The following is a 19301-nucleotide window of genomic DNA, read 5'->3' as shown; positions in this document are numbered from 1 at the left end:
GAAGGTGGAATATTCAAGTGTAAAATCATTCTTAAAGGCCAAAACTTCATTCATTTTTACCATTGTACTTAATCATCGTCCAAAAAAAATAAGATAAAATAAATACGCTCCACTGCTTCGTTAGGCTTCATAAATGGTAGATATGTAAGCCTTCAGGTCTTTATACCTGCCATGACATATGGTAGTCGATTTATTGTCATTCTTTCCGACTAAGTCTCACATCACACAATATTTAAGTCTGCGTGAGAGACGAACAAAATAATGTTTTGATGATAAACGGAGAGGGTTATACAAATAAATTTCTTGGAAAGATACAGTGGCGTGTTCTGCAAACATTAAAGGAATACTATTCTCCCAAAAATATCAACAGCCCTGCAACTGTGTTATGATGAATGTACATTCATTCCTTTTCTCTGATGCATGCCCGTGCTAAGGTACACGAAAGCGAATACACTTTATATATATTATATATATATATATATATAGATATATATAAATATATATATATATATATATAATATACACATTATATTTTCTGTATTCAACGTACTGTACTAGAGAGAGAGTTATTGACCAAGCGCTTAAGTATTTATCAGATCAGTTATTCACATCCAGATAAACAAACACGCAAACATAAATAAAAACAATCATGCTTGCATGAATTCACATGCAATCATGGGCATAAACACATTTGCAAGCTACATGCTATTCCCATAAGACAATTTCGTTATTTGCATGGACATTTAATACTAATAGACTGTGTACATTTTCTTTCGCATTGCACTTTCATCTAGATTGGTAACGTCTGTGCGTGACTGCATGGTATCTTGCTATCTCGGACGAATAACTGTCATTTAAAGGAACAGTGTTAACGATAGAGATCACGCAGCCCTTACAAGCAGTGAGAAGTACTGAAACTGTGAAAACTTTCTTTTCTACGAAATGTTAAAGACAAAATCTTCTGCTCAGTCTAACTACACTACAGACAGAACACCTTGGCTCCACATAGGTCTATGAAAATCCAGTTGTGAAGTCTTCTTTATATATACATAGGTCTATGAAAATCCACTTGTGGAGAAGTCTTCTTTACATGTATAACTCTTTTTGTGTCCTTGGGATTTAAACTCTTTATTTACAAGTGTCTTTTAGCCAAAACTGGGAACTGCAAATTTGTGTGCCTGGCGTACGGTTTTTTCCGTCGGGTAATCATTTCGAAAATGCTAATGCTATCTTTTTCTTTCAATCGTTTCAAGTTAAAAGACTTTATTTTCAGCATTTTTTATTAAAGATTAAACAGTAAAATAATCCAACTGTCCATTTTTTATTAACTGAACTCATTTTAACTGCATGCACGTGAAACCTCCACGTACTTTCTCCTTAAGAAACGTTAACTAATAATTTACCAAGGAAAAACGAGTTGTTCACCTTTTCACTCCAAAGCCATCGCAAATGAAAATAAAAGGGTTTGAAATTGATCACTGGCACATCACATATGAAATAGGCAAAAATGAGATATGGTTTTAACCATATTCTTCAGGTAAGTGGCCACTTTTGATAAAAGAATCAAAGAAAAAAAATAATAAAGCCATATCTATGGAAACGGAGCCGTTCGTACATAATATTGCCAGGTAGTAGGCTAAATGCAGATGGTAGTATCCCAAACAACTCTACTTGTAGGTTGTTCACAATTACACATTAGTGACGTCAAATGGGGTATGGGCAAGTCACGTAATATTTTCATATATCATCAGTTAATTGGGTTACTGGAAACAGTAATTAACCGTGAAGACAATAGCTAGGTTGCGGTATTGTTAACATCACTGTACTAACATGGAACTAATGACTATACTCCGTTTTTTTCCATCTGTCCATCCGCCTGTGGTGTTTTGGCATGGCAACACTGCGTCCCGGGGGCATATTCCTGAAGTCTGGATGGAAATAGACCCTCTCGGATATTAGAACCAATCAGAGCGTGTTTTGGAGCGGTGACGTTGTGAGACTCCGCCCTCCTTAGTGTCACCACCTATAAACTTTTCTTAATTCTTCCAAAAGCACCAGTTTTGAAAATATTAATCTTATATAATACGTTATAATATTGGTAAATATATTAGTTATTATAGATGCATACAGAATATATGTATCAACTATGTTGTACCAGCTAGCATTTACGCTGGAGCTTATTATTATAAAAAGGTACTCAGAGTCTGAGTACGCAAGGTATATGGCACCATTGCTCAATGTAAACAAACTGCATGTGCTGTTCCTGTTCTGTAACTTATGTCGAATTGATTGCGTCTGTAGTCTATAGTCCTCCTAGTCTGTTGTTTTCGTCGTGTGTTACTTGTACTTTAGTCACTATGGTGTACAAGAAATCCCGAGTTGCTAGATTTTGAAGGCAGTGGCTTCCATAATATTATTTTGCAGAAAAATAAGATTTCGTGTGCTTACGAACTAATGCTAAATCAAGGGAAGATTTCGACAAGTGGAGAGAAATATTCAACGTCAAGAATTGTATGTGAATAATCTTTTGTATATAATAAACTTTTGTATAAAATAATCTTTTGTAAATAATTTGTTTTTTCCCTTATATTCCAAGCTATGCAGTTGATTTTAAAATTTACAATGAAATATCAGCAAAGGAAAGCTTTTTGGTATCCGAGGCTGCAATGGCAATATGTATAATACAAGCAAAGCAAATATGTATAATACAAGCAAAGCAAATATTTTGCATAGTTTAGGATATCTGCACAACAAAACCTGAGCATGGCCTTGATTGTAATACACAGCGTAAATTTGTGCTTTATTACATATCTGTGCAAATTGAAAATTTTTTCTGAAATATTTTTTTTTTACTAGAATGAATTTGCTACTCATTTCCGTTGGATATTATTTAAAGAATATACTTTTTTTTATTGCAACATAGATTTACCGTAGCAACTAAAATAAAGGTCTATATTTCCTGTCTCACACCATGTATACTTCCGAACATGAATTACCATCCGTATTCTAGCCTAACCTGACTAAATGTGTACATTTCAAAAGCATTGAGTCAAAACTACAAAACAACAATAGAAAATATATATGTATATAAGCAGCAAAGAACAAATCAACTTGCAGAAGAAATATATATGATCAACAGGGCAAAATTTGTGCATTCTGAAGGGTACAATGATTCCAAATAAAATTCAAAGTAACAAAAATTTTAAACTGTCAGCCTACTTCATGTACTAAATGCTTAAGTGTCGAGGCCAATATGAGTAGTTGAGTCATTTTTTCAATGGGTGTAGTTATACGTAACGAAACAGCTGATTGCCAGGGGATCATAGTCCTCCTGTCGAGGCCAATATAAGCAGTTAAGTCATTTTTCAACGAGTGAAGTATTACGTAACGAAACAGCTGATTGACATGGGATCATAGCCCTTCTGGTGTGTTTCATTGAGCAATGTTGCCAGCCATATGCCTTGCGTATCTCGGTACTTTTTTTAATAATTATATTTACCAATATTATAACCTCTCACAATATTATATTCTCAAAACTGGTGCTTCTGCATGAATTATTATGTAATGAAGCGGCTGATTGTCATGGGCATGGCTTTATGCGTGTTTCATTGAGCAATGGTCCCATATACCTTGCATATCTCAGTAACTTATGATGCATAAGCGATAGCGTAAATATTAGCTGGTACAACATAGTTGATGCATATTTAACTATACATCTATAATAACTATATTTACCAATATTAAACTTATCATACAAGATAAGATTAATATAACTGGTGCTTCTGCAAGAATTAAGAAAAGCTTATACGAGGTAGCGCTAGGAGGGCGGAGTCTCACGACGTCACCGCTACAAATCATGCTCTGATTGGTTCTAATATCCGAGAGAGTCTATTTCCATCCAGACTTCAGGAATATGCGTCCCGGGGCTTTAAATAGTTACGCTATGTGAAAGTTTTAGGTAAATAAAAGGATATCTGGGTGTACATTTGCAACTGAAAAGTGTTTTAATAATTTACTGTATGCGAATTACACCGTTAATATTCGAAATAGGATATTATTTAAAGCCAGGGGCGCAGTCTTACCATGCGCAAACACCACAGACCGATGGACAGATGGAAAAAAACCGGGTATAGTGCGTTTACGTATATACTACGCAGTCACAGCCTATAAGACTTATGTATATAAACAGGCATGCTGAAGTACGGTTTCATTAACGCCCTCTCAAATGTATTAGATTTCACGTCCTTAGGTTAAATGAGTTTTGCTTGGTTGTCTCTACCATTATTCTACATATAATGTAGCCTAGTTTTGCCATCGACGGCAATGGTTCTGCCAGCTACCACTATAAGCTATCGCCAAAACATTTTTATCTTGCTTCAAACCATTCAACGTGGAATATGTTAAAAACGTATAAAATATGCAGAATTCAGATGAAAGCCTGGTGGACAATGACTTTTGATTGTGTCGAATTCCAGTGCCTGTGAATTCCAGATACTTGCCAACAAGGACCTTGTTGTCCTGTTACAGTAATTCCTGTCTGGAACCTCGCTGACATTGCTCATCTTCAGAAAGTCAGCTTCTCGTCTCCATCTTCACAGAATTTGAATCCTCACAATCTTTAATTGCTGAGTTACCGTTTCTACTAAGTTGGCGTCAAGAGTTAAACAAACACTGACAGTGACAGTCTGCCACATTAACACGGCGCATGCGCTGATTTATAATTATTGTGCATGCGCTGTAAGTATCACCCCACGGGTCCGTATTCGCATCCACTTCGAGAGATAGAATATCCCAGCTTTTGGCCGTGGCAGAAATTGGTTTGAATTATACAATAATACCAACAAGAACTTACCAACTAAGAGGTTGGTTTATCAATGGTTTTAAAGTGAGACCCTTTACAGCTGATTCAAGCAGCAGGACTTTCCTTACTGCATTTTAGGATTAATTTCGACGCTGAAATCCGTTGCTTTACTTGTGTGTGTTCTGTTACATAATGTTATGTAAATACTTAAAGTTTACGATAAACATTTGTCCAAGACAGTAGTAAACTGGAAATTTCAGTTACAACGGAAAATTTAAAGAGCCAGTCTAGTATTCATGAACTTTATTAGATTCAAAATATATATATTATGCTTCCAGAGCAGTGCAGTGTTTTTAATTCGTCTCTTGAACTAGTAATGACTCATATCAGTTTATTGAAATAAAAAAAAGTAAAATAATTAACCTCCAATCACAACGGGAACTAATAACAGAAAATTACCGTCATTTTTATTTATTATTCTCATCAAAACAATATATATATATAATATATATATATATATATTATATATATATATATACAATCGTGTTAATATTTCCCTGAAAATAATGTCATGACTGCAACCTAACCAGAGACCTTCTTGCTGCTTCAATAGAAGACGCCGCGGTTCATCTCTGTAGAATGAAGAGAGTTCTATAAGATCCAAGTTGATACATATATAACACCAAAAGGCAACCTTATATGGAATTATTTTTATTCTTGTGATAAAAAAAAAGGTCTCTAATCATCTTTCAGTAAGCGAGTGCATGCGTTCACGTGTGTGATCCTTTAAGGTGCTCTTTTGTGTCTAAAAATATGTTATTATGATAAACTTCACGTGGATACCTAGTACCATAGATGAATCGGTGTTCTTAAAGATGAATTCAAGCTATGAAATGGAATATATATATATATATATATATATATATATATATATATATATATATATATATATATATATATATAAAACACATTTCCTTAAGATGCTGATATCAGAAATCTGTTCATTCACAAATGTCTTTGAAAGTAGAACGAAGGTAATTCGCCCCATAAAATCTATAAATGTAGTACGGACTAAACTATAGAAAGCGTAGTATGCTATTAAACCAAACCATGGATTGCTAACATGAATTTTATGAGCTTCCATTCATACTTAGTTTTACGTTGCTTCATAAATCAATTGCATTAGATTTTCTCCACTTAAAAAACGAGAGTAGTTTTCGTTTTCTGTAAAAGAACACTATTGTGCCTGCTTTGTTTGTCCGTTCGCACTTTTTCCTGTCAGCCCTCAGATCTTAAAAACTACTTAGGCCAGAGGTCTGCAAATTGGTATGTTGATCATCCACCCTCCAACCATCAAACATACCAAATTACAGCAGTCTAGCCTCAGTACTTTTTTTAAGTTTAAAGTTAGCCATAATAATTGTGCTTCTGGTTACAATATAGGATAGGCCGTGTTTAAAGTTTCATGGGTCGCAGATCATAAAACATTATACCGAGACCATCGAAAGATAGATCTATTTTCGGTGACTTTTGATTGTAGATCCGAAGAGAGTTATCTTGTTAGTTTCCGCTTAACTAATAGTAAAGTGATGCTTGTCCCTCAACAGCAACCATATACTATATTGTTGCCATTTTAATTCAACAGCAATTATAATTCAAACTTTTTTTCTCCTACGTAAAGTCTTCTTTTGCTCCGTAATGAGTAATAATGAGTGAACATGCACCATTTCCACTATGGCAAATGTTGGTTTAGTGACCAGTATATAACTAGTGAGTTTTCAGCTATTTTGTCGACTACACGATACAGAGATGTGTGCATATAATACTTTGATGCCCAAGAGGCTAGTACTAAACACGACGTCCCAACGAGTCTCCGATATGTTTAGTATTAGCATTGATCTCCAAGAGGCTAGTTCTAAACACAACGTCTTAATGAGCTTCCGCCATGTTTAGTACTAGCATTGATCCCCCAAGAGGCTAGTACTAAGTACAACGTCTCAAGGAGCTTCCGCCATATTTATAGTACATACTAGTACCCCGGAGTAGGCAACGCGTAGATAACAAGCCAAAGTAGGCACCCAATAGCTTTAGACCGATTATAAAGTACGACTTCTATCTTTACTCGAGAACCAAAGGTTTTACCTGGCTGTGAATGCGGGCGTAACTGAAATAGCTAATAAGAAATACAAGAGTCAAGAGAGGAAAAAATGCCCTACAGATGCGATTCAGTCTAACAGCGGCTGCGTTCCATTTGTCAGGTCGTTTGGGCATTGGAAGGCTGATGATGCCCTTGGCGAAATGACAACAAACCCTCGATGTCATGGCTCGTGGTTCCAAGGTCACCTCCTCCAGACTCTTATCTTCTTTCCTGGCCCTTTCCTGCGGATAATAAGCCAAAGTACTACTCGTTAACTTGTGACTTACCAATGTTTGTTTACAAATATTCATTTTTTCACCTGAACTGCTAATAACCTCTTGCATTAAGTCTCGAACCTATGAGCACACAGAGATTTCATTATCATTTTTTTTTAGAATAGTTCAAAGAAACATATGTGAAAATGTATACAGAAATTCTTGACATGTTTCTCCCACCTCCCATTCAAATAATCTCTTTATTCCCTTTCTTCTTTATGAGTCTACAAGTTTAGGAGATTTAAACATATATCCCAGAACTGCAGGATGTAAGCGCTTGAGCATAGCCCACCCTGGGATTCTGGGTATTCAACTCGAGTTTTCAAAAATTGAGACAGACAAGAGTAGAACAGCATTTTCAACATTATAATTGGATTTTGTAACCAACGGATTACTAAGAGTTCTTGATGGTAACTATAATGAATACAGATGTAATGTAATCTCTTGGGTTCCTCTAGGTAGCGTCCTTGTACTAATCCTGTTTACTTTTGTATAATGCATATAAGACTAGGTCTAGATGAAAAGCTGGTGTCTTATGCAAATGATGATTACTCTGCTCTTTTGATGTCCATTAGACAGTTAGTAGAAAAACCTCGAGTGCCGTACAGTATCTCCTCACATTCTTGCAAAGCCAGCAACATAGCATAAAGCTACAAGTTATACAGTGCATGTTTATCACAGAATTTGTTATTTGGGATACAACTCATCACAAAAGTGTAAGTAAATTACGATCACTCCTTCAAATTAGCACGACATGCCCAGGTTGGCTTATGAACCAGTACGCATTTTTCCACATTGTCTAATCGCTGACCGAGGGGTTAGGCCTAGTGCATGACCAAGCATAATTTTTTTCCCCCATTTCTTACCAGGCATTTATTGATGAGAAGTAGAGCAGTCATCAGGAGGAAGAAATACACGATGCAGAACATGAACCAGATGTCAATCATTTTGATGTATGCGGTCTGCGGGATGGAAGAATTTGTCTGGAAGGAGAGTAGCATCAGAATGTTAAAAACTGTGCTGAATATTCATGTGCTGCCTATGGGTAATTTCGCTAATACAAATTCATCCTTTTTTTCTTAAAATGACACTTCTGATATATGTTATTAGTTCGTTTTCTATTTACTTTTAAGAAGCTGAGCCCAACCAAATCAAAAGTATTAACCACTAGAGTAAAAATTTAATTTTCCTGTTATTCAGGCGTCTAGACCAAAGTATATTTACCTACTAATACATTGGGATCTGGAATAACATATCACCATCTAGACGGAAATCTGACGTTAATTCTTTCATATACGAGTATCCTGAAGTTACAATCAACACCTGTTACTTTCCTAATTGCTAGTACTCCAGACTTGAAGACATAGTAGTTTTACTGTCTACGAAGGCATTCTCTCTCTCTCTCTCTCTCTTCCTCTATCTCTTCTCTCTCTCTCTCGTCTCTCCTCCTCTCTCTCTCTCTCTCTCTCTCTCTCTCTTCCTGGTTATCGCTGTGGGAGACAAACTATACAAGAAATACATAGTTGACGAAAGGTCTCTCTCTCTCTCTCTCTCTCTGTGTACCTGCATGAAGAAGGCCGCCTCGACAAGAAGGCCCGTGAGACTGACGATGAACCGATCGCTGAAGTCGTTCACGGGGAAGAAGAAGGTCATGTAGCCAATCACCACCACGACGAAGGTAGGAAGGTAGGTGGACGAGAGGAAGTAATTGGACAGGTTGGAGAAGGTCAGGCGGATGGTGATGCAGTTGGTTCTCTCAGGCCCATGCCGCTTTCCCCGGGAATGAAAAGGAAGCTTTTGGGGGGAGTTCTACTTCATGACACAGAGGATGTTACCTTACTCGACACAATTGGAACAAAGAAAATTGTAAATCGTTTACGAGGATATAGCCTCCGATGATCAACCTATTTGCGTCGTGATTTTCTTATCGTCTAAAGGTTTGTTGTTGGGAGGGAAGAATATAGAATTTAGGCCTAAAACCAAGCGATGGGGGACCTACGAGGTCATTCAGCACTGAAACGGAAACTGACAGTAAGAAGGTTTGAAAGGTGTAAACAGGAGGATGCTTCTCAGTTGCACTCTGAAACACTTGTTAGAGAGGGTGGGGAGTCATATGGAAAATAGATATGAACGGAGGTGCAGTAAAAAAGGAGTGAAAGAGATTGCAGCTAGGGGGCCGAAGGGACGCTGCAAAGTGGCTTAAGCAATGCTTACAGAGCACCACGTGAGGTGCACTGACGTCACTACCAGCCCACGTCGAAGGCTTGTTGTTGTGTTTCTTCTTTTTTGTCGGACCTGTGTTAGATATGGGTATCAAGTTATTCGGGCTCTCTTTCAAAATCACACAATTTTATTTGGCTAAGGAATAAATGTGAGAAATACCTTAATGTACTGTGGATGGAATTTATTCGTCTAAAGCAGGACGGTATAAGTTAGTCAAGAAAAAATAAATATGGAGATAAGAGTTCGAGGGTAGCTATATAGGTACCAAGGCTCCCTGACAATCTGATGGCCCTGAAAAGAAACATTTTGGGCGGAGGGCCACCCTGTGTAGACAATCAGAGGCAATCCTAGTGTTCCTCGTACTTTTTTTTTTTTTCCCTTAAAGTATGATTCCTATGTGAGCATTCGCAGGTGTATCAAAAATTCAGAACAAAAAACAAAGAAAATTTACATTCAGGGAGAATTTGCCGTGAAGCTATGAACTCTGATAGATTCAGTCAACAAACCTTTTGAAATGTATCCACAAAACTCGTCATTTAATACATACACAGGTGGTGTTGTGGATGGTTTCATTATCCAGTTGATACTGCAGTAGTCTACGGTTTCCCTTGAACCTCACACTCTGTGCAGAAAGATGTGCTTTTTCGGCTTGAACAAACGGCATCAGCATCCTCTGGAATGACACAAAACTGTCTTCTGCAGTAGAGGAGATTTTCTAAAATAAAGGCAACTACCTTCTGAAAAGGAGAAATTGTCTGATAGAACAGAGGAAAGTGTCTTCTGACAAAGAAAAAACTGAAAAAATGTTAAACTTGCAAAGAAACAACAGACAGAAGGTACCGCTACTGTTACCACTGAATTAACTTAGAAAAACTCGTAATATTCATCATTACTATTTCGAACATTTTAATCACCTAGCATTTCCAGGCAATATCTTTAAACAGCAAATTCCTTCCTGTCTAACCTTAACCTATTTTTCCTGGTTCAAGTTAATCTCAGCAAAACGTTTAACTTTTTCTGGTTTCATTAAGTTAGTCATAAGGTATTTTCGTTAGCTGCAGCTATTCTAGAACTTTTTTTCGTCATTCAAATGTGTCTATACCAAAATCATTCTTTGACAATAAACACCAATAAAAAAAAACTTACCATGGTGCATGTTTGGATATCAAATGGGAAAGCAAAAAGCTTGAAGTTGCAGACAGAGGAGACCACCACGACCTTTTCTTGTCTAAGAGGGTTTTCTGCACTGCTGTATTCCAAGACTGAAAACAGCGAGCTTTCAATCACTATAAGTACATTTAAAGGCTCTATCTCGACATATTTCATTGCCAAAGCTGCAACAAGATCCGTAATCTACTTTATACTTCACATAAGTGACAATTCTAGTAACAGGTTTCGTTTTCTGAGTTGGAACATTGTAAATCCATATTATTCCTCATATAAGTGGCAATTCTAATGGCAGATTTAATCATCAGAGCTTAATAATTATCATAATCTACACTTTTCATTATATCATTGACAGTCTTATTAAGAAAATAATTTGCACTAGTGAAACATTACCCTTCGTTATCCTTCATTAACAGTAGACTTAATAACAGATTTCACTTTCAAAGTTGCGACATTATTAGATCCACATCATACATCATACAAGAGGAAATTTCCACTGGTCGCGATACGTACTTACCTTCATCCCAAGTTTCGTACGAGGTGGGTTTCCCTTTCCCTTTTCGCATGACGCTGAACACCTCTGACATCTCCTTGACCTCGCTAAACGTCCCGTCGTCGCCCAAGAAGTGCACTGGGGGCGACCAGATCTCTTCGTCTATTCTGTTATAGAGGTGGTCCCAATCCAAATTAAGGAAACGGAGTCTTAGGTCATGCCAAGTGTATTCAAGGTAGAGCTCCAAGTCTATCTGAAAACCCGTGATGCTGAAATTCTTGATCGAAAGGATGGTGACGCTCACCATCACCTGGATGGAATCGAAGACGGAGCTCTTCATGTGGATGGGGGCGGGAGGGCGGAGTTGTAAGTGGTCGGTTTGCTGACGCGGGAGCAGTTGGTCTCGTCAGAGCCATCGAGGCAGTCCACTAGCCCGTCACATCTGTATTCCCGGGGCACGCATGCTCCGCCGAGGCAGGTGAAACTGTACTCGTTACAGAGAGAAACGTGAGTTTTCGCATTGCGGAACTGCCCCAGTCACATCTGTCGTCGTAGATCATCCACCTGTTTATCCCGAAGAGCGTATGTGTCGGCGACTTCTTATGGAGAATGGCCTTCGCTTTGTCGTCAAGAAGTGTCGTGATCTCCCAAAACCCGAGGTTGTCCAGGTTGTCGTTTTTTTCCGGTTTGTGAAACCGAATTGTAGAATAAAGATAGCCAGTAAACTCGATTTCACCACTGTCCCATCTGATCAAATACCTCTGGTCAAACACAGACTTCTTGCAAAGACCCTTTAGGTAGAAGGTTATCTTTCCGGAGATGTAGCAAGAAACGCACCTTTCATCTTCACAGGAAGCAACGCGCCATTTGCCAGAGAGTTTGTCTACGTCGTCCTCGGCAGTGATAAAGGTAGCGCATCGTTCTTCTGACTGCCTTGCCGATCTCATGAAATTGCTGTACGTCAAGTTGTACTTCTTGTATACGTTCCATGTTTTATCTCTCCAAAGTCCAGTTTCTGGTTCTTTCTCGATCCCGACCCAAAATGTATCGAAATAGTTTTCGATTCCACACTGTTTCAAATATGGGAGCATTCCCTCGGCGAGTTTTGAGTTTTCGTTCTCACTTCTGGGATAACTAATGGACCCACCGAGAGCTCGGCAGAACTGCAACGCATCCTTAAACGTACGAGCATCTGGCGAAAAAATAGTATAGGATCCAAAGCCCCATTGCCTGACATTGCTACTGAGCATTCCAGTGACCACCTGGCTCATTTCGAATTGTTCCGAGATATTACAAAAGTCGACGACAGGTACCAATGAAGAGTAATTCTCGCTGAAACGACGATAGGCTTCCATTTCATCATGAGACAAGACGAAGTCATACATTCTGAAATCGCCAATAGTCCCATGTAGGCTCTGGCGTTTTAAAAACCCTCCCCTGAGTTTGCCCTGATCTTGGCCTAAATAAAGGCTTCCACCCCCTTCCAGTTTTAGGGTCTCTGTCGAATTGCTCATGGAATTTTCAGCCTCCAACTCCTGGTAATTCCAAATGACTTTTACTTCTAAGGCCTCCAGATCAACAGTAACGCAACTTACATCCCAGCTGTCTGGGGCCAGACCCCAGAGTTTAAAGCTTGCAAACAGATTGCTGTTGCAGCAAATAAATACCAACTTCTTGTCCTTTTCTTCCACAGCTGTAAGTAAGAGACATTTGCAGAAAAGCAGTTAATCTAAAATGGAAATGATACCCATACTCTATACTGAGCTTTATTTGATATTTTAATTTGGCATCTCCAATTAGGCCATTAGTATAAAAAGTATACCAGCTCTCAAACTTAGCTGAAAATTACAGCAACTGCAGGCAAAGAAAAAACTATATTATTAATAAAAAAAAGTTACAGATAATTAATTAATTAAAAGAACTCAGTGAACTCTACAGGGCAACAATCTCTGTGTCATAAGCAAAAGTTTGCCTATGAACGCTCTTAGCTGCCACAGAAACTCTGGAGATCATAGATGCTCCGGCTTTTGAATTATTAAAATAAACCGGAAGTATACCAATTCTGAGACCAAAATTATATATATCTGATCAGGAGTAGTATGAATTATTAAAATAAACCGGAAGTATACAAATTCTAAGGTGACCAACATGATTTATATCTGATACCAAGGGGAGTAAGTGTTTCAATTATTTTTCAAAAAGCTGCAGATGCCAGCGCCCTATTATCTCAAGAGCATGAATGGACTGAGTTTTTTTTATTACAACAACATTGTGATCAAACTGTTTCAAAGATTAGCTTTGAAGCTAGGTCTACAAATTTTCGTGCCTTAAAAGAAAATTCATATCTTTATTTCTTTACAGGGAAGAACGTATTAGAATAGATCAATTGGCCTTCAACAACCTTATGAAGAAAATGAAAATGATATTGTTGGAAATTTCCTATTTAAAGAGGAACATAATGAAGTAAGAAAAGAGACCTTAAATAAGATGTGGAAAAAAAAGAGAAAAAAGAATTAAAGAGCTTAACAATTAAATATAACTCTTACGATTAAAAGGCGCCGTTGTAAAGGTATTTCCTATGCCCATAACCAACGAACCAACCCAGTCGCGTTGTGGTGTTGGTTGCATTCGTTTCAGAACCAACAAACCTTAGTCTTCAGGGCGACTGGCAAATTACTCCTTACATAGAACTTGGCTCCTCCTCATAATTATAAACTTACTTAAGAATGGGCTTATAAAATCGTTTTATTCTATCATATTTTCATATCAGGAAAGCTATAAGCATCGACTTGTTATTTCCACATAAGCTGAATTAGATGCTGATTTTTTTATTGTAATTAATATCCCATATCATTGTATAAATAAGTTAAATATTGCAGACTCTCCTCTACTTACGAACTTTCAGAGATGCGTACAACGGTTCTCGTACATTAAAACAGAACGTTATCATAATTTGCTTAATGTATCTATTGTACTTAGGTTTTATATATCATTCGTATTAATAAAATGTCCGTCCCTTACGACGCTCCTGATAAGCCAATCACTGGGCGGGAAACTGTCTCTCGAGAGAGTTCACATAGGGAGGATATATGTTCCACCTCTCCTGAGGGATACGTCTTTCAAAAGTATCCCTCCGGAGAGGTGGAACAAACATCCTGCCTATGTGAACTCTCTCAAGAGACTGAGAGTCTCCAGCCCTGTGATGAACTTATCAACAGCCAATCAAGAGCGTCGTAAGGGACGGGCCCCTAAACATCAAATGCGCGGCTGCTGTGAATCTACTATAGTACCATTCCTACGAGGACTCATTACTCACAAATATGCAGGTGGCGCACGTCCCCCGGTATGGCGTAAGAGACTATGGGATTAAGATCTCTGAACCGCTGGAAGTTGACTCGAAAACACACTGTGAACTGAGTCATCTCGGGCACCTCCCCCTTGTAGTACAGATAAGACTCCGTCGTGGGGATGCCGTCGCCCTGGAACGCTGCGAAGACGAACGTCTCCGTTTCTGGAAGGGACAGAAAACCAGAAATGTAAGGAATTGAAATGATTAAAAGTTTAGGCCTAGCGCTGGAGATCTGCGACGTCATTTGGCGCTGAAAGGGAAACTACTGAGGGTAGAGATGTTTGAAAGATGTAATAGGAAGAAAACCTAGCAGTTGCACTATACAACAATTGTTAGGAGAGGGTTGAAGAAAGATAATACGACCGGAGGTACAGTAAAAAGTGATGAAAGGGGTTGCAGCACGGGGACGAAGGGACGCTGCGAAGAACCATAAGTAATGGTTGCACTAACCCTCTTTGGGAAATGTAACAAAAGATGAACCCAATATATATTAACGTTAGATATACAGTGGCAGACCTTACAATATTCCAGTGTCACTTTGCTCTGGGAAGTATTTCCTTGTATATTATGCCTGCAAGATCTTTCCAAATTCAACGGGACAAGAGGTATCAATTTCATGAGGAACTAGGACGTCATTATCTAAATAATGAGACATTAACCGATCTTGATATTATATCATTTTGAGGCCTTTTAATCTTTTTAATCTTATGTTCAGACATTGTCAATGTATTCCCAATATTTCAGATATTCCTTGATAAGGAGATTGTATCAAAACAAATTTCCAGAGAAATATAAAAAAAAAAATCACAAAGGATGGGATAAAAATATGTTAAATACCATAGCTTACAATGAAAATTTTTTATATTCATATCGAATTATTCGATAAAACTTAAATAAACAAGAGTTTTTTCAAAAGCTTTCCATTTATTCCAAAGAAATTACGACCTGAGTAAATGAAATCAAATGAAAACATATATGGGATAGAGGACTACCAGATTGGTAGCAGGTTAAATAACTATCAAATTTATTAGTGGGACATTATCCCAAAAACTGGCACTACTGACTGCATTTCACTGACCATTTGTAGCTGAAGTGGCGTCGCTTTCAAGATTGGTGGTCTGAGTGAGAGATGCTTTAAAGACGATGAATGCTGAGAGCAAATAAAGTCCATGTTCCATCACGCGTGAAAAAGATGGCATACTTCAACAGCAAGTTGGTTCGAAATACTAGAGACACTTTGCACATGGACGCTGTTGTTACCTGTGGGATAAATGTTCGTTTCATTCCTTCTCGTGATACTTTCACTTGATACTTAGATCCAGAGAAAGATACAATTGAGTGACTGTTTGAATTTCGTAGCTAGAGTAGATAGATAGAATATAAGATTTAGGCCAAAGGGAAAGTGATGGAACCTTTGAGGTTACCGAGCTCTGAAGCGGAAATTGAGAGTAAAAAAAGTTTGAAAGGTGTGACAGGAGGAAAACCTTGCAGTTGCACTATGAATCAACTGTTAGTAGAGGGTGGAAAGTAAGATGGAAGAAAGAAAATATGAGCAGGGGTACAGTAGTGCCTATTGGGGTAGCTAACCTTACCTTACCTTACAGACCTTACATCTTGTTCGGGTTGCCCAGGTCCCTCAGTGTGAGGAACTCTAATGTTACCAGAGAGTTGCTAGTACATCTTCCGGTATATTTTGCATCTTCCCAATCTTGGATGGTCTGGGATGCAGTTTAGATATTTGTCGAGCTTATTCTTAAAACACATCTACGCTCACTCCTGTATATTCCTCAGATGAGCTGGCAACGCATTGAATAGACGCTGCATTATCGATGCTGGTGCGTAGTGGATTAATGTCCTGTGTGCTTTCCTTATTTTTCCTGGTATAGTTTTGGGCACTATTAATCTACCTCTGCTTGCTCTTCTGATAATTTTAGTTCCATGATATTTTCTGCTATTCCTTCTATCTGTTTCCATGCCTGAATTATCATGTAGCGTTCTCTTCTCCTTTCATAGACTATATAATTTTAAGAATTGTAGTCTTTCCCAGTAGTCTAGGTCCTTACTTCTTCTATTCTAGCTGTAAAGGACCTTTGTACACTCTCTATTTGTGCAATATCCTTTTGATAGTGTGGGTACCATATCATATTGCAATATTCAAGTGGACTACGAACATATGTTTTATAAAGCATAATCATGTGTTCAGCTTTCTTTTGTTTTGAAGTGCCGTAACAACATTCCCATTTTTGCTTTACATTTTGCCAACAGAGTTGCTATTTGATCATTGCATAACATGTTCCTATTCATCATCACACCAAGGTCTTTAACTGCTTCCTTATTTGTGATGGTCCTCATTATTAGGGGGGGGGTTTTTTTTTTTTTTTCCCCCTTATATGCATATAGCTTTCTTTCTCTGTCTCCATAATTTATTGATTCAAATTTATCAGAGTTAAATACCATCCTATTTACCTCTGCCCATCATATACTTTGTTAAGGTCTCTTTGTAGAGCGTTCCTATCTTCATCACAAGTAATTTCTCTACTTATTCTTGTGTCATCTGCGAAACTACTCACTACCGAATCCTTCACATTATTGTCTATGTCTTCAATCATAATAACAAACAGTATTGCAGCTAACACCGTACCTTGCGGCACACCGGATATTACCTTGACTTCATCCGATTTCTCGTCGTTTGCAATAACTATCTGTTTCTGTTGTGTAAAAATTCTTTTAACCATCTTCCTACTTTATCCACGATATTGTGTTTTCTAATTTTCTTCGCTAATATATTATGGTCTACTTTATCAAAAGCTTTTGCAAAGTCTAAATAAACCACATCTGTTTCATTTCCGCTTTTCATATTTTTGAATATGTTCTCACGGTCGGACTAACAGTTGGGTTTGTGTACTTTTCCGGGTACGAAACCATGTTGTCCTTTATTAAACAAATTATTTTTTAATAAATGTTTCATAATATTTTTCTTCATTACCCTTTCATACACTTTCATAATATGTGATGTTAGACTCACAGGCCTATAATTACTTGCCTCTAGTCTTGATCCACTTTTGAAAGTAGGGGTAATATATGCTAATTTGTGCCTCATCATAAATCTTGCCTGTATCTACACTTTGTCTTAATAATATTGCAAGTGGCTTTGCGATAGAATGAACTACTTTCTTTAACAAAATAGCAGGAATTCCATCAGGCCCTGCAGCAGCTCCATTTTTAATTTCATAATAGCCTGCACAATATCAGCTTCATTAATATCTATGTCAGCTAAATATTCACTATTTTCATCCTACTTCTATATCATTATCTTCATTAATCTATTCTAGGGGTGAATTCTCTCTTATATCGTTCTGCCAGTATGTTGCAATTTCCTTTTTTTCATTCGTTAATCTCCCTTCAATTCTCAGAGGGCCTATTTCTATTCTTCTTTTATTCATCTTCTTCGCATGAGTATAATAGCTTGGGGTTTTGCTTGATATTTAATAGGTTTTTCTTTCAAGTCCCGTTTTCATTTTCTTTTGATTGTATAATCTTTTGTTCTGCATTTTTCTATCTTACTTTTTAGTTCTATAACTTTCCATGCATTTTTTTCTTTTGCAAGACCTTTTTTCCACTTTCTGATTTTCTGGAACAAGATCCTTCTGTCTCTTGGTATGCATGAATGATGTTTACTTTTCTTCTTCGGTATATATTTTTCCACTATTTTCTCCTAATATTTTTATATAATATCTCCGTAGCAATAGGTCTAATGTAAGTTACGCCCGCTGACTAGTACCTACAACGTCAATAAGGTGAGTGAAGCCACTCGTCGCTAAGTGAAAACTCAACATCAGGTACAAAAATAAGCAGCAGGGATCTCATTGGCGGAACAGAAACAGTGGCCATTGGTGAAGAAAGGGAAAACAGAAATTACTGGAACATTTGGGAGGAGAATTGTCGTACAAACAGCAACTCTTATGAGAAAATATTATGTCACTTCCAAAGTTTACTTATCATCTTGCAGATATTGTTTGAAAGCACAAACCGAGACCATATATTAAAAAAAAAAAAGAGTATTTCATTGATATATCCATATATATATAATATATATATATATATAGATATATATATATATATAGTTGAGAGAGAGAGAGAGAGATAGACGAGAGGAGAGAGAGAGAGAGAGAGAGAGAGAGAGAGAGAGAATGATAATATTCATGACAGTGACTGTAACCAAACAAATAATTGTATATAAAAGAAAAAGTAATAGATGAAAATTATCTACTGAGAAAGGTTTCATCCCTATACCACTTCTTACAACAGTTTCTCCAGCTCTCTAGAAACATGAAGTATTAAATAACACGGTCAAATACTTATACAATTCCACCATCAACGGGAGAGGGACTCGCTAGTCGCTAGACTCGTAACTCTATTTCGCAAATGGCGCCGAGGAGCAACCAACGCCGACTCGACTCGAGCACTGAAAGTGACCGTTTCTCCTAACTTTTGGGTGTGTCCTTCGTTATATCACATCACCGAGAGACAAAATGGCGTGATGAAATAGATTAATATTTTATTCAAGAGGCTTCTGTTTTGTTTTTCTTTTTTTTTGATGGTGTGAATAATAGCGAACGAGTTTTTCTCTCTCCAAGTCATGGTGCCACATATACAGATTAATCTTAAATATACAGTTTTTTCAACCTGATTAAGATTTCCAGATTTTTCTTGAAAAATAAGCAAAATATACAGATTTTTTAGGAGGCAACGGAAACCAAGTGTATTTTCTGTATTTTCCATTGAGTTCTCTAATTTCCAACCAATTATATATCATATTACTAACAAAATACACTGTCTAACTCCATCATGAAAAT

The 19301-nt window shown here is 37.4% G+C and overlaps 1 protein-coding gene and 1 long non-coding RNA gene across 2 annotated transcripts; both read right to left on the bottom strand.

Moving 5' to 3' along the window:
* Positions 1-6300: 6300 nt before the first annotated feature.
* Positions 6301-8978, bottom strand: LOC135225059 (uncharacterized). The gene is made up of 3 exons (XR_010316900.1): positions 8777-8978; positions 8080-8196; positions 6301-7180 (listed from the first exon to the last, which is right to left on the bottom strand). It is a non-coding gene; the product is annotated as an uncharacterized LOC135225059 (long non-coding RNA).
* A 2148-nt stretch (positions 8979-11126) lies between these two features.
* On the bottom strand, positions 11127-15760 carry LOC135225058 (uncharacterized). The gene is made up of 3 exons (XM_064264326.1): positions 15524-15760; positions 14413-14607; positions 11127-12789 (listed from the first exon to the last, which is right to left on the bottom strand). The coding sequence occupies exons 1-3, from the start codon at positions 15642-15644 to the stop codon at positions 11525-11527; spliced, it is 1581 nt and encodes a 526-aa protein (XP_064120396.1). The 5' UTR covers positions 15645-15760; the 3' UTR covers positions 11127-11524.
* Between the last annotated feature and the right edge of the window lie 3541 nt (positions 15761-19301).

The sequence above is a fragment of the Macrobrachium nipponense genome, chromosome 12, assembly GCF_015104395.2.
Source record: "Macrobrachium nipponense isolate FS-2020 chromosome 12, ASM1510439v2, whole genome shotgun sequence".
NCBI lineage: Eukaryota > Metazoa > Arthropoda > Malacostraca > Decapoda > Palaemonidae > Macrobrachium > Macrobrachium nipponense.
The sequence above is the reverse complement of the archived record's forward strand: the minus strand, read 5'-3'. Positions and strand labels throughout refer to the sequence as shown.